Source organism: Echinops telfairi, unplaced genomic scaffold (assembly GCF_000313985.2).
Source record: "Echinops telfairi isolate 266 unplaced genomic scaffold, ASM31398v2 ScPeMD7_29;HRSCAF=101, whole genome shotgun sequence".
Classification (NCBI taxonomy): Eukaryota; Metazoa; Chordata; class Mammalia; order Afrosoricida; family Tenrecidae; genus Echinops; species Echinops telfairi.
Window position 1 is genome coordinate 5,873,399 of NW_022103926.1, and position 21,587 is coordinate 5,894,985.

General features: G+C 44.1%; 1 protein-coding gene across 1 annotated transcript in view; it reads right to left on the bottom strand.

Annotated features, from left to right (window-relative positions):
* MORC2 (MORC family CW-type zinc finger 2) overlaps window positions 1-21,587 on the bottom strand; it is a 47,201-nt gene that overhangs the window by 19,367 nt on the left and 6,247 nt on the right. Inside the window, exons 2-6 of the mRNA XM_004716717.2 lie at window positions 18,770-18,823; window positions 17,021-17,055; window positions 9,653-9,721; window positions 9,016-9,106; window positions 4,208-4,316 (exon numbers count right to left, since the gene is read on the bottom strand). Of these exons, the coding sequence (XP_004716774.1) occupies window positions 4,208-4,316; window positions 9,016-9,106; window positions 9,653-9,721; window positions 17,021-17,055; window positions 18,770-18,823 (358 nt within the window). The remainder of the gene's footprint in view (window positions 1-4,207; window positions 4,317-9,015; window positions 9,107-9,652; window positions 9,722-17,020; window positions 17,056-18,769; window positions 18,824-21,587) is intronic.

Below are 21,587 nucleotides of genomic sequence, written 5' to 3' on the forward strand. Positions count from 1 at the left end.
ACCACAGACGCTGTGAGCTGTGGCCCCGTGTATGTCTTTAATGTCACCTACAACTCCTTTGGTCTTTGGTCCATTAGTGTTCAATGAGTCAAATCTATTTTTGAGGTGGTCTCTAATTTCAGGTGTAATATACGCAAAGTCATATTTTAGCTCCCATGAAACTATTTTTAATTCTTTTTAGCTTCAACTTGACTTACATACAAGCAAGACTGTTTAGCACTCAGTTCCTGATCGTGTTCTGACTGATAATAAGCTTTCTCCATCATTTTCCCATAGATGTAGTTCATTTGATTCTTGTGTATTCCATGCAGAGAGGTCCACACTTCTAAGTGTCATTTATGCTGTTGAAAAAAGGTATCTCAATAAGTTGGTGGACTTGCCGAATTCTGGCACATGATCCCTGGCATCATTTCTCTCAGCAATGCCATATTTTCCAACTGCTGATCCTTCCTCTTTTCTACATTTCACATTCCAATCGCCAGCCATTATCAATTATCCTGATTGCACGTTTGATCAATTTTTGACTGAATCAATGGGTAAAAATCTTCAATTTCTTCTTCTTCGGCCTTAATAGTTGTTGCGTTCATTTGAATAATAGTCATATTGTTGGAGGTAGATGCAATGCATTGTCCTGAAATGGTTTGTTTCTGAATGAGGAAGGTGATATCTTCAATATGGACATTCCCACATAGCAGGCTACTAGCTGGTCTCCCTCAAATGGCCAGTCCATGTTAGCATCCTGATGCACTCTTGTTCATTTTGGATGCTTGCAATGTTCCTAGATTCCTACTTTGTATATCCCACATTCTTGGTTAGTAATGTTTGCAACCAGCTGTTTCTTCTCATTTGAGTCAGGCCCCACCAAGAAATGAAGGTCCCAAAGGCTTTCGACTTTGCTCCATCCATCTCATTTGGTCAACCGTGCTCTGAAGCGGCGGGTCTCTTTCCCTAGTGGTACTGTGCGCGCCGTCTAACCTGAGAGGGGGGGGTGTCATCATCAGGCAGTGTACCAGGCAGTGTTCTCGGTTATTCATAAGGGTTTCAGTGGCTCATTTTAAGACAAAGGGACTGCCTTTTTCTTCTTCCTACTGTCCTAAGCTGGAAACTGTGCTGAACCTGCCTGCTATGGGTGCTCGCTGGTATCTGTTATACTGATGGCACAGCTTCCAGCGTCACAGCCACACACACGCCATTCCAGCACTCTTATTACCGAGGAAAACATAATCCACAATTGTCCAGGGAATCTGAAGACACCATACCTTACAACTCAGCAATTCTACCTCTCAGCTTCGTAATCCCACGTAACCCTTTGGAGCCATGCTTGCACTTCTGCACCAACACCCATGTGTCAGAATGCAACAAGAGTTGTGATAGCCCAAAGTAGAACTAACCCAAATATCCTCCAGAGAGCAGGGCGATCAAACTGTGGCCTACTTACGACACAATGGAATGCTATGCAGGGATGAAGTAAATAGACTAACAGCGGATGAATCTCACAAACACAATGTTGTATGCAAGTTAAAAAAAAAAAGATGCATGAACTCATTTATGTAAATTACTAAAAGGGCAAAACCAGACTTCTTTAAGGACACATAAATTGGTGGTACAGATATAAAGAAAAATAAGACACATTCATCACAAAAGTCAGATCTGATTTCTTCAGAGGTGGGGGACGAATATCACTGGTGGCACCGGTTTCTAACATCAGTCTGTGATGCAACAGGTTTTTAAACTGGGTGGTGGCTACGTGAGTGCTGGCTTTATCGTTATTCTCTCAACTGTACATAGACTTGAATACACACTTCTGTATATGTGCTAGGTTCCTCACTTACAGTATTTTTCAAATATCCTACTTGAGACCTTATTTCCCATGCTTCTTCCGATCCCCAACATGGTCTTTTTCCTTCCCTGGAGCCAGCTGTCCCCAGGAAGCACAGAGACGGCTGACGCTGGGGTTTCCTCCCTCTGCAGACTAGAGGCACCTCAGAGGTTCTAAGCCAGTGGTCCTCAACCTTCCTAATGTCGTGACTCTTTAATACAGTTCCTCATGTGGTGGTGACCCACAACCAGAAAATTATTTCCGTTGTTACTTCATCACTGGCATTTTGCTATTGTTATGAATCGGCCAACCCCTGTGAAAGGGTTGTTCGGCCTCCAAAGGGGTCTCGACCCACAGGTTGAGAACCGCTGTTCTAGCAGATGGTCCATCTTAGGGACCCACCTTTAGGGTAGGAAACGGCTAAGGCTTCTGAAAGACTTTGCTGGAATCTGAGTGCTGTGCTGATAGTATTCAAACTCCAGGGTTGGTCTGAACATTCCTCACCAGCCAAAAATGATCTTATTTTGAAATCTTGGCTGAGTTCACACCAGAGTACAATCCAAAATAGTGACCTTCTAGCACCAAGTAAGGAAAAAATTTCAACCTAGTCTTTTCACAAGGGGAATTGAGTTCCATTTGTATTCTGTGAACTTGTACCTCCCTCTACACCTCCCTTTCCCCAGCAGCCTCAGTTGACCAAGGTACCACTTTAAAAGTGAGCTCATTCACTTGCCATTGGCACCCATCCTCTGGTCCAGACCCTTCCCGCTGAACAACAATGTCTCTATACCTTCCTGGTTTTCCTCCTAATTTTCTGGCCACTCAACTGTCTTCTTGGCCACTTTCTCTTCTCTCCAACCTTGACATACGGATGTGCAATAGGTCCTGGGTCTGTGTCTTTCTCTACACTCTTAGATGAGATCATTCGCTAACCACAACCCGTGGAGCCCAGACCTCTTCTGGGAATGTGGCATAACTTGGCATGTCCAGAACATAACTCAAACTTTCCCCTCCACACCTGCCCCTTCTTCCCCAAGTCCAAACAGGCCACCAGCTCTTACATGGCCCTTTCTTCCCTGCATCCTTCACCAAATCTGGGCTTGATATACTACAGAAACGATGGATCCGTTCTCCCAAGTTCCCTGCTGTGAGCCCAGGCCAGACCACATAGCCAACACATTGCCAGGGCCTCTCAACTGGTCCACTCCAACTCTCCACCTCTAATCTTTCTGAGTGTATCATCATATGATAATCAAACTTCATGTTCTCTAAGAAAGCCAGGAACTTCCACACTGTTGCTTAGATTCCTTTTAACGGCTGCTTCCCAGTACTCTTTTGATAAAGTCCCAGACACTCAGCTTAGCCCTGAGCTCAGGCCTGACAAGTCCCTCTCTGCTCTCCACATGCACTCCCACCTATCTTCAGGTTGGCCAGGTGTCAAAACCTCTCCCACATTCCTCACTCCACCCTCAGGGTCTTTGGACATGCTCTTGCTACTCATTGCTCACCCTTCTCCCACCATTGTCTCTCCTCTCCAGCTCTGGCCTCCATTTCTCAGGTGTGAAATGGGATGAGAGTCCAGATTGAGGCCAGGCAGGTCATAGGCTTCCCCAGATGCCCCCAAGGAGAGGCAGGGGTGGGGGTGGGGGTGAGGAGTTGGAGGGAGGTAGGTGGATATACACCTTACCAGAAGCAGGTGGGCAGATATTTGAGCCACCAAGTCACAGGAAGAATCAATTGAGCATATATATTTATTACCGTGATCGTTACAAATTGGAAAATTCTAAATTCATCAGGCGTGCCTCCAACATAGCAATAATCGGCAACTGGGTCTCAAAAGCAGCCCTGCCCCACCTCTCCAGAGGCGGCCATTAAATAAGCAGCTGACATGGATGCTTTTTATACATTTACATGCTGCACTATTTGCCTGGGCCCCATAGGTGTCTCATTCATGGCTGAAGCGCTCACAGCACAGTCCACCGAATTGCCATCCGATGGGAAAGACAGCAATGTTGTTTTTATTGCCAGCTGTGGTCTCCACGTCTAGTCAGGCATGCTCCCAAACCACCACCCCCCCACCCCCCTCAGGATAACAACTCCGCATGGTGACCACTCAGCCTGAATTCAAGTTCTAGATCTCTACATCCAACACTTGGCTCCTGTCACCCGATATGATTCATTCTCATAAAGTTAAAGCTTTTCCCAGAAGTTCTCTGAGGTTGCACTTCCTCTTACATTATGATACCTGCCTTTAACCCCCTCAACCAATTCACTCAGCCAGCTCCTCCCATAAAGAGAGCAGGAGCTCAGCTTTGCAAATGATCTGTGAATCCAGCCCGGGCAGACTCAGGAGCGCTGGATGACTCAGGCCACGAGGGTGAGACCTACCTCATCAATGCCTTCCTCTTCGTGAAAGGTGCGGGACAGGAAAAGGCAGGTCATGGTTTCTTCCTTCTTGGTGAAGAGGATAAAATCTTTCCCAATGCGCATTGAGCCCCTGAAAGGGAGGCAGAAACAGATTAGTCTCCCAGGAATCCAAACTCTCATCTGAGAAAGACTGAAAACCTTCGTCTGGACATGACTGGAAAATGCCTTGGCAGGGCTCTTGTACAGGTCTCTTAGGGTTCCAGGAACACTGATTGAGTTCCATAACCCTATTCCCTCTCTTCCCTGTGATTCCACAGTCTTTACCTGTAACACTCTTCATCACGTACCCACCATCCAGGGCTCCTGAAGCACTCTCCAAGGCACAGAGGTTCATCAATGACCACAGTCCCAAGGTCACCTCACTACCAGCCTGCTGCTGTAATATTAACATGCAATACTCCTGCCCATGAGCTCTGGGTTCATCCGATCCAAACAGGGGTGGATAGATCCTCAGCTGTGTAGCCATGAGATGCAAACGGAGCATCATCAAAGGAACCGCCCAGCAGGTACAGCCCAAGTTCTCAAAACAGTATGAACGCAAGGCTCAAACACGGGAGTCAACCATGCAAAATAGAATTCTTGACCATAGTATTTCTGGAGGCCTAGAATTAGCTCAGGAATCCTGGTGGTACAGTGGTTAAACAAATGGCTGCTAATCAAAAGGTGGGGAGTTCAAACTCACCAGCTGCTCCATAGAAAAAAGGTGTGGCAGTGTGTTTCTGGAAAGATTAGTTTGGACCACCCTATTGGAGAGTTCCACTGTACGTCAGAATCAAGGAAGCCCTGGTGGCATAGCGCTTATGTTGGGCTGCCATCCGTAAGGTCTGCAGTTCGAAACCACCAACAAAAACACCGCATCAACTTCACGGCACACAACGCCAGAATGATTGGCTTCCATCCAATTAACCACAGTCATGTTTGGTCTCAGAATTGTTTTTGCCACCTCAAGTTCATCATGACACAGGCATATGAATGCAACCGCATAACAAGTTTCTGGGAGCTGTGCCTTGGGGCTGCCTTCCACGAGGCAAAACCCTGAATAGCACCAACTGCTTCTTTCCTGTTTGGCGAGGGAAAACCACCCAAGGAGCGGGCAAGGGCAGGCCTATCCCAGGCAGCCCAGAGCAGTGTGAAGCCCTACTGGGAGGGCTGCCCACTCAACAAGTGCCTTTCTTCCAAGTGCTTCTGAGACTTTACGGCTATTATACCATTAGTCCTCATAGTACCCCAGGGACGTGCTGGAGGTGGGAAGCCCTATTCGCCTCTTCCATGTACAAATAGAAAACCAACGGGCATGCCAAGGGAACAAATGAGTATCATATGCCCAGTTCCACAAACACCCGGGACAATTCCCAGGGTGCTACTCAGAAACACCCGGGAGGCTGCCAAGTGCTGTTGCTCTTCCTCTAGTTCCTCCCCCTGGCATTAAGTCTCCCTTTCTCCCCGAAACTTAAACGCAGCAAGAAGATGCAAATGATCTTGTCTTTGAGAAAAGCTTTCCTTTTGCCCTAATTTGGCAAAAAAGAATGCTCACTTTATGCCCCTCTTTTTATCCCTCTCTGTGATCTCAGGGCAAAAATTCCAAGAACCTGAAAACGTCACCTTTCTGGTTCCCCTGCTCCTCAGACCTAGTCTGGCCAAAAAGCATTTCCACCTGGAACCCCTTTTCCACTTCTGAGTTGGTTTCAGAGCACACAGACGAGCTACTCTGAACGCTAGGTGGCTCCACCTCTTAACAGGCCCTTTACAAAAATTCTTCTGAAATATGCTAAAAACACTCCCAACTTTGGTATACATTCCCTTCCCACCTTCCAAGCACTTCGTCACTTTCCGTGTGCTTCTGAAACGAACTCTGTGAAGAAGAATGTTAAGCACAGAAACCCGTGTTTTAGATGAGGAAACACACTCAAGAGATGCGTGGCTTGCTAGAGGCCACAGAACTGAGAAAACCAGGTGGCCTACACTCCTAGAAGAAAGTAGTGCTTCTTGGAGGGAGGGGGGAAAATGAGGCGCTGATACCAAGGGCTCAAGTAGAAAGAAAATGTTTTGAGAATGATGATGGCAACAAATGTACAAATGTGCTTGACACAATGGATCAATGGATGGATTGTGGTAAGAGTTGTAAAAGCCCCCAGTAAAATGATTTTAAAAAGGAAAACATCCCACTGACTTTACAAGTTCAGCTGACCCAATAAATCAGGTTAAGCATGGGCTGACCCGTGCTTCCTTACAAATCTGTAGTGAACAAGTTCACATTTTTTCACCACATCAAAGGTTCTGCTTCTCGGTCTGGCTGGCACATTTCTCTGTCAATCCCATAGCAACTCTGTACAGAATCGAAGCCTCTTTTCCAATGGATGGCTCTTCACAAGGATGGAGCCCCAGTGAAAGTCCAGGCTGTGGGGTGCTTCTGTCGACTCGGAGGTGAACCGTTCCACAGGGGTTGTTCACTGCAGCTTCGTAACAGCTTTGTAAGCAACCCCCTCACACAGATCTGTGCCTCCCTGGCCGACGGAGGAACCTGTCCTTGACACTGAAACAGGACTGCGGTCATCGATGCAATCACACAAAGAATACAGGTCCCTAGGCCCGATCCCAGATCCCTGGATTCAGGCCAAGATCAGTCATGCAAAGACAAAAGAAGTTCAATGGCAATGAAGTATGTAGAAGTTGTTGAATTGGTGTATGTTTTTGCCACAATTGAAAAAAAAAATTACATGAATGAGTATGGGGAGAAAAGAAAATGTTCTAAAATTGACTGTGGTAAAGATTGTGCAACTCCTATGGTTGAACTACTGAACTGTATGATGTGTGGATGAAGTGCCAATACAAGTATTTTAGAAAAAGAAAAGACAAATGAATAAATCAGATTAGATGCCAGAAACTGCCAGGGCCTTCATCTTCAATCTGTCGGTCTATATTATAATCCTGAATTTACCAAGAAGCTAAGGCTTCAAGGGTGACGTGCAATTAAGTGGCTGGAGTGGAATCCAAACCTTAGTTTGTCGGATTCAAGCGAAATGGATATCAACTCGGGCATAGAAGTGAAGAACTGTTTTATATCTCAGGCTCTAAATGTATGCATTTTTATGTTTACATTTCACTCTTTCCTCGTTGGCAAATAGGAATAGCACTTACATCTGAGAGAGCTGTCTGTCATGGTTGTTAGCTGCTGTCTTTCAGGCCAATTCATGGGGACCCATGAGCCACAGAACTAAACATTCCGTTGGGGCCATCTTACTCTAGAAGTTCCACTGAAACGGATTTGGCATCATAGAACAGGTAAGCCTCCAGTGACAAACAAATGTTTGGTGGTAGCATGGAAGGTGCCCTGCCAAGAACTGGACTCAGGATTCTGTGTGCAGCAGTTCAGAATTCACCAGGGAACCACCCATTTACCCCCCAAAAACTCCTGTTGTTGTTGCTTGTAGGTGGCCTCAATTCAATTCAACTTACGAAGATTCCAGGTGACAGTGCAGAACTGCCAGAGGGCTTTCTAAGCTGTACTCTTCATGGGAGCAGATTGACGGATCGCTCTGGGAGAAGTCGAACAGCGAGCTTTCACAGTAAGCAGCTGAGCACTGTTACACTACCAGGGTTCCTTGCCCAGGGTTAGAACCAAACCACACCAAACCCAACGCCATCAAATCCTATGTGACTCACAGTGACCTTCTATAGGGTTTCAGAGACTATAACCTTCACAGACTGGATAGATTCTTATTTCTCCCATGTAGCAAGTGGAGGACTTGGACTGCTGACCTTACCTGGCAGTGACAGCACTACCGGGGATCCTTTCCAGTAGGCTTTCGTGAGGATTACATGAGATCCTGCTTGCCAAGCTTCAGCACAGTGCCTGGCACAGAGTGAATCTTCATGACATCCTTTGGGTTCCTGCCCTGAGAGAGCACTGACCAAGCCCAGGCAGCCTGATCCTGATTTCTCTTTTGCTCTTTTGTCAGGTCCTGGAAGAGCTTGGAAGGGTTCCCTTTCTTCTCCATGCAGTCTGCACATGTGGCAACGGGATGCTGCTGACTGATGGCATCACCACATCCCTCAAACCCAGCAACACGTTGCCACAACAAGACCAGAAACGTGACTCGCAATTCCATTTGCACAAACTCCAATTCCACTACATCTTACTCCATATCCAAAGGTATGTACAGCTGGAAGTCAGCAGTTCAGAAATAGAAAGCTTTCTCTTGGGGCTTCGCTGAAAACCAGAACAACACATTCCAAACACTAAACAAGTGGGAACCAAGAGCCGAGGAAGAAATCCCAGAGGATCTGAGGACATTAGGTAGGTTCCTGCTGCGGGGCCTTTTGCTCTACAATTGCACAGAGACAATATCCTCGAGCAGGGAAGGCCCGCATCTCCATCAGTCATGCCCTCCAGATGCATGGGGACCACAGCTGTGTAGAATGATGCACCCCCCCCCCCCCATCATCCCACACACAATGCAACCACTCACATCCTTCAAGCCCCAGGTAAAAACGATTTCCAGCAGGAGCAGGAGCATGTTTCTAACAGTCAGTACCAAGAGAAATGTAGCGTCCCTCCCTCCCCAACGGCTTTTAGAGATTCAAGATTCCAATATGGAGAGCAAATCCTGCTGAACACCACTTAGGATGCCAGCCCCCAAAGACGACCCTTTCTGGTTTCCCTCCTGTTGCAGAGTTGCACCCCTGGAGGGAGACAAAGTGGAGGGCACTTTCCATCGGAGAGAAGGAGTGCATGCTTATGTTTGGGGTTAGGCTTCTGTGATACCTACGATTTTAACCCATTCCCATACTGCCCAATCTGGGTGGACTCGGGTGTTCGCTTAGCTGATTTCCCAAACTGGATCACACTGGCAGCATCACCTGAAGTGGTAGACACAAGAGAGAGTACAACGTTTGCATTTCTTTCCTTGGCTCTTCATAGTTATCAGCTTATTTTGAGTCTAAGCAGGGCTGTGTCTAAATGGAAAAACCTCTCCTTCAAGGAAATTGACAGTCACGAGGCACATGGACACAACCTATGCTGGGTCTGTAAGGGTCACCAGCATTCAGACGTGTGCTTCTGCTCCCAGAATATTGATATAGGGCGGGGGCAGGCCTCAACAGTTCCGGTTCCAGGATGCTAGGCAAGCTGGCAAAGACGATGTCAAGATACAGGCAGTCGGACAGACATCAGGATGTCATTCAAATCCTGTCTCCCATGCTACCATAAGAACTGGCCAATACCCTAATGGTATTAAGGTTGAAATGCTGCAACAGACTTTTCTCTCCCCAAGGGGACCTTCTACTTACAATAGTGAGGAAACAGTGTGTGCGTGGGCAGGGATGTTTTACACCATAGGATGGCAGTAGTATTTTGTTCAAATGGTTACACCCTTCTCCCCAAATCTTAACCATCTCATCACTTACTTGAATCCATTCCTGCTCCATCATCCAAAAAGCAAAGCATGAATCCTCCTTGAAGGTCCTCTCTCCTTTCTACAAAAGAACCATTTGCCATTACTGGGGTTCAATCAGTGGTGCAATCGGTGCAGTGCGGTCCAAAGCAACCATGTCACACCTCGTTTCTCCTCTGAACTGTCCTGGCTAGTACGGATTGAACTTCAGCGCCCTTAATGGTGGAGTTCTCTGGTACTTAACAGATCTTGGGAGGGCAAGGAACACCTGGGCCAGCAATTATCCACGCCTCAGACATGTGAAAATAGACACACATACCCCAATCATTCTCTGCCTTTATCCATCTGGGTGACAGACAGTCTCTGCCCACTGCTCTTGATCCCTAAGGCGCTTGTTCACATTGTATTTTACCAACACTGCCCCAACTCAAGAGGCACCCCTCCTTTCTAAGTTCAGAGGAAAGTGAGCAAGCCAGACACAGTACACACACAGAAGTGGCAGCTGCTATGTAGGGGAAAAATGTCTATGTCCTTCACGGTAACTGTAGTTTTCTGAGCTACTCTTTCATCACCACACTCTTCTTGCTATAATTCCTGGAAATGGCTCTCCAACCAAGAGTGAGACAAAAGCCCTGGGTCTAGCTCTCAGCTGGACCTGACTGATTGGAAGGAGGCATGCTTTGACAAAAAGCTTTGGAGTGGCCATGACAGGGCTTCCTGGCCTACTAGTAGAGATCACAACAGATTATGGGTCCGTCCAGTCAGCAAAAGAACATCTGCTTTCTGCTGAGGGCTCTTGGGGAGGAGATGAGCCAGTCAGGGTGCGATGTAACAACGATGAGAAATACAACTTTCCTCTAGTTCCTAAATGCTTCCTCCCCGCTCCCACTACCATGACTTGAATTCGACCCTGCAAGTCTGGCTAGACCAGAGGATGTACACTGGTACAGACAGGAACTGAAAATACAGGGAATCCAGGGCGGATGAGCCCTACAGGGCCAGTGGTGTGAGTGGCGATACTGGGAGGGTAGAGGGAGAGTGGGTAGGAAAGAGGGAACCGATTACAAGGAACTATATGTGACCTCCTCCCTGGGGGACGGACAACCGAAAAGTGGGTGAAGGGAGACGTCGGACAGGGCAAGATATGACAAAATAACAATTTATAAACTATTAAGGGCTCATGAGGGAGGGGAGAGCGGGGAGGGAGGGGCAAAATGAGGATCTAATGCCGGGGACTTAAGTGGAGAAGAAATGTTTTGAGAATGATGAGGGCAATGAATGTACAAATGCGCTTTACACAATTGATGTGTGTATGGATTGTGATAAGAGTTGTATTAGCCCCTAATAAAATGATTAAAAAAAAAAAAAAGAACATCTGCTTTCAGCAGCTCTCTTCGGTAAGCACCAAGTAGCCACTCAAAGTAATCGAGCCTAGGCATGTCACGGACATTGGAATGGAGATTCTAAATACACAGGGAGTTATACACCAGATGACCCCCCAAGGCACCTTGTGGCCTAATAATGAGGTCTAGGAGAACCAGGGTTATCTTGACATCAGGAGAGTGTACACCTCAAGGAGAAGAAGAGAGGGAAGAGGACACCCCACTGCAGTCCCTCACAAGTCAAGAAGGAAGCACAAGCATCAATATTACCACTATTAATGCTGGTCATAGTCCACTGCTTTGCACTGGGATAAAAGTAGCATTTTCACTATGTTCAAGGCAATGCAAGGCACTGTAGAAACAAGGTCAAGGTTGTTTTCGAGCCTTCCCCATGAGGTTATCTTTAAAATTCCACAGATTGCAATTCACCAACTCTGTACACTATCTAAGCTATGGAATTTCAATTTAAAAGGCTGTTCTCCACTCAGATTAAAATTCAAGGGAGTCGCGACTGTCTTCTGTGCTATTAGTCAGTGTAACTTTAAATGCTATTTTAGAAGGGCTAGAAACTAGAGATCTCCCAATACCACTCAGGGTTGCTCAAGTAGAAGTTTAAGGGCAAGAATCTTCCTGGAAGTATCAGAAAAGTTTCTCCTATGGCAATGCCTCTTATTAGAGTCTGGAGGATTTCAGTGAGACAGGGCAAGCATGTACATGTGAAAAAGGCATCAAAGTTTCCTTCTGGAGGAAGCAGAGTCTCGTACGGAGACTCAAACTGGGGCAGGTAGCGTGTGGTTACAAATAGTGTTTTAGTACTTCTGCCATCTTTCCACCTCTCAGTCAGATGTGGCCCAGAAACAATTCTGGAAGAGCCATCATGGGCGATGGTGGTACTGGAAAAATGACATTTGTGAAATGTCATGTGACTGGTGAACTTGAGATGTAACCACTTCAGGCATTGAGGTCCACCCCCGTTAGGGGCGGCGGTCCATACTAACAGAGGACCCATTACATTCAACATATGGGGGACAGCTGGTCAAGAAAAATGTGGAGGACTGAGAGATGGCTATTATATCGAACCCCAGTGTGCCATTATGATGTTAACCTCAAGGGTTACTTACAAGAATGTGCCTAACTGGCATCGGGATCTGGGAAAACATTCCCAGATGCTGTGTGGCAACAGAGTGGACATTAAGGACAAGAAAGTTAAGGCAAAAATCCATCACCTTCCACGGAAAGAAGAAGCTTCAGTATTATGACATTTCTGCCCCAAACAACAACTTTGAACAGGCCTCCCTGAGGCTTGCTAGAAAACTCATTGGCGATCCTAACTTGGAGTTTGTTGCCCTGCCTGCCCTTGCCCCCCGAGGGGTGGTTATGGATCCAGCTTTGGCAGCACAAGATGAGCATGTGGTTGAGGTTGCGCAGACAACCGCTCTCCTGGATGAGGATGACGACCTGTGAGAGAAGGAAGCTGGAGCCAGTGTCAGAGTCTAGTTGTGTAGGTACCTGCCCTGTGACGTCAGTGATGCGGGTGCTTGCTAAGCGAGGCAGTTAACGCCTTCATTTTCAGCCGATACCAAGGGCTTAAGTCGAAGGCAAATGTTTTGAGGATGAGGGCAACAAATGTACAAATGTGCTTGACACAATGGATGGGTGGATTGTGATAAGATACAATGACTGAAAAACAAAAACAAAAAAAAACCCCACCTTTAAAAAAATTTTTTTTGTCTAGCTGTTTTGGAATACATTGGTTTTTCGTTCTTGAAATTCAAATGCAAGGCTGCTGCAATCACATCCCAAGATTCCGGGGTGACATTTTAACTCTCATTCCCATTGCTTTTCATTTCAAAACAGAAGGAAGTTGTATTTCAAATATCGAGAAAAAAAAAAAAAAGGCAGCATTCTAAGCCTAGCTGCGATCTATTTGCTGTATAGACACCTGTGTGACGGCTCTGCTTTGTTTGTGCCATAGAGCCGTTTCCGACTCAGGGCAACCCTATGTGCCACAGACCAAAACACTGCCCGGGCCTGTGCGAGCCTCACCATGGTCACTGTGCTTGTGCCGTTACACCAATCTAGCTCAAGGGTCCTCAAACTTTTTAAACAGGGGGCCAGTTCACTGTCCCTCAGATCTGTTGGAGGGCCAGACTATAGTCTTAAAAAAAACTATGAACAAATTCCTATGCACACTGCACATATCTTATTTTGAAATAAAAAAACAAACAGGGCAAAAACACCCGGTGGGCCTGATAAATGGGGGCCGCATGTGGCCCATGGGCCGCACTTTGAGGACGCCTGATCTAGCTCATCAAGGGCCTTCCTCTTTTTTGCTAACTCTCTATTTTACCAAGCATGATGTCTTTCTTCAGAATTGGTCTCTCTTGATAATATATCCAAAGTATGTGAGACAAAGTCTTGCCATCCTCATCTCTAAGGAAGATTCCAACTATACTTCTTTCAAGACAAACTTGGCTGTTCTTTTGGCAGTTCATGGTATTTTCAATGTTGTCTGCCAACACCATGATTCACATGCATCATTTCTTCTCTGGTCTTCTTGATTCTGATCTTCCACCTTTCACCTCCAGTCCAGGCAACCGAAAATCCCATGGCCGATTAGGTCCACTTTAGTCCTCAAAGTGACATCTCTGCTCTTTAACACTTCAAAAGAGATCCATGCAGCCTTGTCCCATGCCAATACGTTGTCTCATTTCCTGACTGCTGCTTCCAAGAGCACTAGATGTAGATCCAATTAAAATGAAATCCTTTACAACTCTAATCTTTAGTGTCTACTGGTCCAGGTGGCTTTGCTTTAGGCTCTAGAAACGGATTTGAGCCAAGAGCATTAGAAAATTCAGTAAGAATTACTGGCATTCCTTGACCCTACTCAGGAAGTTGCTCTGACATTGGGACAGGAATTGTGGGATCTTTTAGTACATGGGCATCACTTGACGAGAGATCAGAGATCTCGTTCTAACACAAGGACTTCTTTATTTCAAAGCTTTTTCATGCAAGTTACGAGTAAAAGAACCATGGAGAGATACTTCTTCATGCGAAGGGAGGAAGACTCTTTTAGCCACAGAGGAATTGACAATCTCGTGAAAGGACAGGGCTAATGTCACATTAACTCCACCTCAGAGGCAGAAGAGATGGGCTGGCACAGTAATGGAGGAGTGCCTTCATCTGGCTACAGTGCTTACCCCAATCATTCACGTAGTCGAGGAAAGTTTGACTGAGCCCTTCCTATGTGCCGGGCTTTGTGATGGACTCAAGAGTACACACTGTGATACTGTCTTCATGGAACTCAGTCTGATGGATCCTTAATCCACTCCTGTACCAGACCAAATATGGAAGATAAGAGGGCTTAAGCTGCCAAGTACTAGCTATAGTAAAATGCAGTGTATATCATCACTTGAAAAGCTTATTAAAATACAGACTACTAGGCTCCATCCTTTGAGTCATGTTGCAGAGGCTGTTATAAAAAAGCATCCAAGTTTTTCATCACACCCTGCAACCATCTGAGCAGTGTCAATTTGTTACATTTCCTCCGATTTAAATTTAACATTTATGAGCCAGTGCTTTGGTTTCACCAAAGGGATCTTTCTTCCAGGAGATAGAACTATCTCTCTCAGGAAGTTAAGAAAATGAACAGAAGGACAGTCCAAAATCAACAGGAAGGCAGGCCTACTATGATTGGGTCTCACCTAACAGCCATGCTTTGCGTAAACCAACACCTCACAATGAGCTCACTCTTGATTGACTTGGAAGTAAGGCCTAGTGATCTATTTCTGAAAAGTCTGTCACTGATAACCCTTGTGTGACACTTCTATGGCACGGCTGGGGGAAAACAATGGAAAGGCTAGCTCCTTTTCAACCTCCTTAGGTTTAAAGAGTCTTTGAAAATGTGACCTTGGAGTAATTTCAAAATTACATCCCATGTTTGGGGAGATTTCCAATCTAGTTTTAGAATGTGAAACAGAAAAGTATTTCCCCAGGTATCAAGAAGAACTTTGTATTTTCACCAGTTCCATTATTCTATTTATAAAAAGAATTTTTCTAATTCTTGTTGAATGGGTCAGAAGTCAAAAGTCAAAGAAGTTTAAAGTCAAAGATGCCTTAGCCAAGACTCTCAATCTTCAAGCTCTAGATGTAAACCGAGTTTTCTTCCACCCAAAATGCAGTGGTGCGTAGTGCTTCTGTCTTATCATTTAATCCCTCGTTGCCTTGACGGTCCCCTCAAGATCTACTTATTGCTCTCAAATCATCTCTAGAATGCTGTCTTTCCCATTAGAGGCTAAGTTTCCTGAGAGTCGGTCTCATCTGCCTCCTGTAGCATTTCTCCCAAAGCACCAGGGCATAGCAGTGCACACAGCATAAATGTACTTTGGGCCCTTTTCTTTTCAATTAAAATCCAAATGTTTTGCTGCTTTCTGAGTATCAAGGAGTACCTTTTCTCGCTGAACTTCACCCACCAGGGGTTGGGGTGGGGGGACAGTAAAAATCATCGGTTTTAAAAACTTCCTTCTTGGAAGACACTGGTGCTCTTTGTCCGTCAATGATACTTAGAGCAGAGGTCTGTTTGGGTTTGCAATCTGTACAATGCATTAAGATGGCCACAGTTTCTTTTGGAGATAGTTGTACTGACCGCTCATTATACTACGAGGTACAATGCAAACGGTGGCCTGGAAAAGGTGTCTCCAACTGATCCAACATTTTATGCACCATCTCCTAACCCTGTCCTGCTTGCCTTGTTCCTGGAGCCTTGACAGGTCTTTGAGAAAGCCTTTCAAGCAGGTACCTTTCAGATGTTAAGCAATGTAGCTCACTCTTAGCAACTCTAGTTTCCTTGCATGTCTTGGTAGCAGCCACTCCCAGGGAGAATGAGGCTTTCTACTCTTGTACAGATTTACAGTCTCAGAAACCCAAAGAGGCAGTTCTGCTCCGAGTCAGAATCAATCCAATGGCAGTGAGGATATGTGTGAGTGTAAATAATTTCTTTGTGCCAAAATATAGTCACCAGATCTGGGGAGACTTCATAATGATAGGATATTAAGGTGAGATTTCCTCCTTGGGGAGTGCCCTTGTTCTCATTTATCAAGTGGGCCTGTGAAGAAGAGGCCTTACTTGACGGATAACTGCATATCCTCACACAGATAACGCTTATTCAAAATATTACCGCAAATCTTTCAGAAGGCTGCGGAGAAGTGTGAAAGGCAAACAGGTCATCCTAGCCAAACGGAATTTAAAAGCTGCCTTCCTCTGTTCTGTTTCACAATTTCCAACTCTCAAATGACTGAACAAGTGCTGGTACAAGTAAGTGTTCCACAGGTGGAATGCGGAAAATCAAAAAAGGGCCAATGATAATGATAAAGAGTTCCTCCATTGTTGTAGGTACTTTGGTGGGGATGGGGGGGAGAGGATCTTACTGCAAAATAAGAGAGGTGAGATTATGTAGGCAAAACAATAGAGGCTGCCAATCTTTTACATTCCAAGCAAAGCAGTCCTTCTCTTATCTGCCTTAGAATATCTGCTCTTCAAATCTCAATGCTAACTCAGCTCCCCAGCTGTCTACTGCAACTGCCTCCAGCAACTCTCTAAGTTAAGGTTGGAGAGGCAGAAAGAAAGAAAGGCAGAAGGGAAAACTGGCCTCCCACAAGAGCTGGCCTGGGCCGCGGCTACTACAATCTCAGCTACTGACTCTTACCAAGAAAATGACTGGTGCCGTTGTGACACTGCACTCCTCACTGCGCTACTCCACCACCCTCACAAACCTCCTGGGGGCGTTTCACACAGATTGCACACTTCCTTTGGTTTCTTTACATCCTGTCTTGTTTTGTGTTCCTGTCCCGAGCGGCTGTGCTTCTACCAATGACTTGGAGGGATGGTGTCCCTCCCCAAGGTCTAGAACCCTGTTCTTCCCTGTTCAGTTCTTCGTAGACACCACCATCACTGCATCAGAGGAATGGGGCCTTCGAAGGAAGAGCTGAAGTCTGACTTACCTGCATAAATATCTATTCTGGTGGCATCAGCATCTCTGCAAAAATTAAGAACAAGAACAAAAATCAAGATCCAAACGAGAATGAATATAAAAAATCAGTCATCAAAATACTTAAGTCTGTTGTTGTCAGGAAGCCATACACAATTTCTATATACACTTGGCTCCATAATTTTGCTAATTTATTTGTGAAACACTCCTGTACTGTCTGATTATTTAAGAGAATCAGGTGACACACATGGCCTGGGTCTGTGTTTGCTTGTTTTTGTTTTTTCTTTTTTTGAAAAATCAATTTATTGGGGCTCATAAAATTCATCACAATACATAGATCAATTGTGTAGAGCACATCTATACATTTGTTGCCCTCATCATTCCCAAAATTCGCTTGCCTCTTGGGCTTGTTTTTGTTTTCTGAGGGTGGTTCTCATGGTGAAAACCTGTCCAGGATGAGTGAGGACATGCTCCTTTACACACTAAGTTACACAATGTTCTCTCACAAGTTTGACTGCCACCATAAATGGTGTTCCAATAACTTGTCCATTTTCCTTTCCACCAAGATTTTAAAAAACACAACAAGGATGTGCCACCAAGCTTGTGACAACAGCAGTCTCGTGGCAGACACACCATCACAACAGATTGATCCACAAGCTCATACTCCATCCTCCTAACTCCTGAGTCTGGAAAAGAAGTTAGGGCACCTCATTTGGACTCCAGCTTTCAGTTAAAATCATCCAAGTTCAATCATTAATCAAGCCATCCTTGAAGACTTGGCGGTAATTTAGTTCAACACTGCCAATTAAAGGCAAGAAGAGTGAGGCACACGTGTTTCATAGGTTTAAACGCAAAACATCTGAGTCCCTGCAGCTCCACATGTACCTACTGTATACACTCAAGTATTAGCGGAGTTTTTCAGCACATTTTTTATGCAGCTTTTGTGGTAAAATTAGGTGCCTCAGCTGATATTTGGGTCGACTTATACTCGAGTATATAGGTATTCCCAAATATAGAAAAATATTTTCAGATATGATACTATCATCCGTGACTCAGAAAGTATAGACTACTGTCCCAGAAATCCTCTAGATCAGAATACACAAAAATGCAGCCTACCGCCCATCATGGCTCTCCTAAGCTGACAAATGGCAAATTCCCAACATTGTCCCATTAAGTGATAAACTTTCCAATGTCAATCAGGATTGGGGAAAAAAAAAGTGTTTTCTGATTTAACAACTTGCTTACCAGCTCATAATAAAAACAACAGCCTAAGTGGAGACAGGACATTATCAGCAAGTTTTATTAACTGGGAATATGTTTTGAAGCACATCTACGGTCAACTCAGATCCTTCAAAAATAAGACTGAAGATAAGACAGTGTCAAGAGTGATTTCTTCAAAGTTTAGCTGCTATCTGACAATTAAATATATATCTCTACTGGGAGTTAACAAAACTCTCACAGTGCAAAAGGTAGCATGAATTAAATCAGAGCCGTCTGTCCTGTTGATGTGACTTCCAAGTTTCTATCTTAATTCCCCACATTTCATGAGCTACTTTGCTCTGAACTATGAGGTGGTAGTTTGGGAAATCAAACGAACAGAGTCATAAGTGACTTTAAGTTAACCAAATATATCAATTAACGGGCTATTAAAAGTACTTTTTGGATGAGAGGTCTCTTAAGGCTGGCCTTCTTCTCAAGCCTTCAAAGAGTAAAAGCAAGTTTACACTACAAATACGGACAATACAAACAAACAAAGACATACCTGGCATTATCAACCAGTTCTGCAAGTGCACCAAACAGGAATTCATGCGTGGTTCTGAAATGGTAAGAAGCAAGTCATCCAGAGATTCAGCGAATTGTGACTTCTCATAAAGTAAAAATTACAAAGCAACAAATACTCTAAGATCTCCATTTACATACTGGTTACTTTACTGCAATTTAACTTTCTCCACAATTTAAGCCATTCGAAGCTCACCAGTTCCCCTTAAGTGTCAAGGCCTGCTATTTACTCAGGACTCTTCCTATTTTGGCTTGAGAAACTACCCTAACATATTAAAAGATCCTGGTGTGCCAACTGCTAAACACAGTTCTTTTTGTAATCATTTTATTGGGGGCTTGTAAAACTCATCACAATCCATACATACATCCCTTGTGTCAAGCACATTTGTACATTTGTTGCCTTCATCATTCTCAAGACACTTTCTTTCTACTTGAGGCCTTGTTATCAGCTCATTTTTTCCCCTTCCTCCCCACGGCCCCTCCCTCACGACTCCTTGATAATTTATAAACTATTATTATTTTGACAACAGTATTTTTTCATCACACTTCATATTCTGCCTAGAAAAATGCACTTTAGCTTTCAGTGCTAACTTAAGCAGATGTCAGCTTGTGCATCTCTAAACATGCTCAACAGAGAACTTGCTATTCTGCTTTAACAATTCCCACGCATGATCTACTAGTGAAAAAAGGAAACCGCGTGCATCTATGCAATTTACACCAAAAAATTATTGGACAAGAGAACATTGTCCATTTCATCACTTTCTCCTTGCCAGTTGTTTATAAATGAGTTATAATGAAAAACAGAATCCCAGCTTGCTTGGGCGATTCCTTACAGGGTTACTAGCAGAGCTCAGGAGGAGCTTACAGGGTTACTAGTAGAGCTAACCCTCAGAAGGAGGCCAGTGGGTGGTCTTTCCTCCTCTCGGAGGCTACTCAAAGTTTGAGTTGGGTAAACGTAAAATTAGTGTATTATCCAGGGCTCAATACAGATGGTACTTATGTGTAAGCTTTGTCTTTACAATTCTTCCTCCATTTACACTGTTTTTTTTTAATGTGTGTTATTTCCCTTGTGAGTTCTCACTATATATAAAGTGGTATGTGTTCACTTAAAACTACCCAAAAACCCAGCTTGACTTTTGATGAACCAAAGTATAAAATCAGCAAGCCATATAATATGTTCAATCAAGCTGACTGGCATCGAGTCGATTCAGACTCACAGCAATCCTACAGGACAAGACAGAATTGTCCCTGTGGGTTTCTGAGACTGGAACTCTCTATGGAGGTGGGAAGCCTCATCTTTATCCCCATGAGAGGTGGGTGGTTTCGAATTGCTGCCCTTGTATAACCACATGGTTGGGTTAGCAGCCCAATTCATAACCACTACACCGCCAGGACTCCATCCTACTATGTGACTGTCATAACATTTTCAAAAAGACTATTATTTTCTGCATGCAATGCATAAGCCAAGGGATAAAGCAACAACTTCTAAAAATTTAGAATAAAACTTAATGATATTAAATAAGCAATAGTCCTATTAGGATCTCTGATCACTTACCATACAGTTAAAAACCATGAAACATTTGTTTATAAATATATCCAAAATTGAAATATCTAAGAACACTGGTTTATCCTAGTTACATTTTGAATTCTTACAAATGCAAATTTTGAATTAAAAAAATATTAAACATTACTGGTTCTGAAAATTTTGAAGAACTTTTCCCCATGAGCTCAGTGAACTTATCTCTTGCTAATCCAAAGGTGGCACCAATATATACTAACAAAAACAGAAATTAGATCTTCAATTCAACTAAAAAACTGAGCTCAAGTTCATTTTACGACTTTCTGGAGTTCACCAATTCCCCTCAAATGTTTACCCAACAAGTTTCTAAAAGAAAACACATCAACATAATCAGTTACTAAAAATATGTTCATTTCTACAAGCACCATCTTAAAGTTTTCCAATAAATTAAAAGCATTCTGTAGATTATTCCACCACATATAGAAATACTGAAAAATTAAGCGACTTACCACAGGTAAAATTAGAGAAAAGTAAATCTAACCTTTGCTCTCAAGTTCTTAAACCAGTTGTTCTCCAATCTGACTCACAGAAAGTTCAGAGTAAATTAGTCTTCTAATTTCCCTAAACTTGAGACTCGTTATATTAAATTTTAAATGACCATTTCTATAACAATACTTCTAATCTCAACTTGAATCTGCACTGTAACTTAAGCCAATTTATAGTTCCTGGTGGGGATGACACATAACCAGGGGCTAACTTCTGGACTACCACTTGCATGTACAATGCACTAATTTTGGACTAAGTAACAAATGTTTTGGTCTTTGGTAATGAGAATGGTCAATATGAATAACTTGAAAACCTAATCCTGACATCCTTTGCTATCAGGACAAGGAAACCAAAAACAGAAACAGCAGCTGCTTCTCAGCAATTCAGTAATAAGTATTTCTGATTCCTTCACATGAAAATGTGAGACACTTTGCATTTCAAAAGCAGAAGACTTTAAAAGGCAAACACAAAAGAACTCTGGCTCTCTCGATTTCCATTCCAAATGGACTGTTGCTACAGTAGCAATGCTGTCCCCTGTAAATAGGTGTCAGACAAGCCAACACGTTTAAAGTGTAGTGAATAAGCAGTACGTGCCATAAAAGGAACTTTGTGCTCTCTGTTGGTCAGGTCAGATAGTCTTTAGAAACTTCTTCAGACCTCCAATTCACTCATGACAGAGCCAAAGGGATCCTGAAGTCATTCTTATGATTTAAGAATCATATTGCTGCGTGAGACG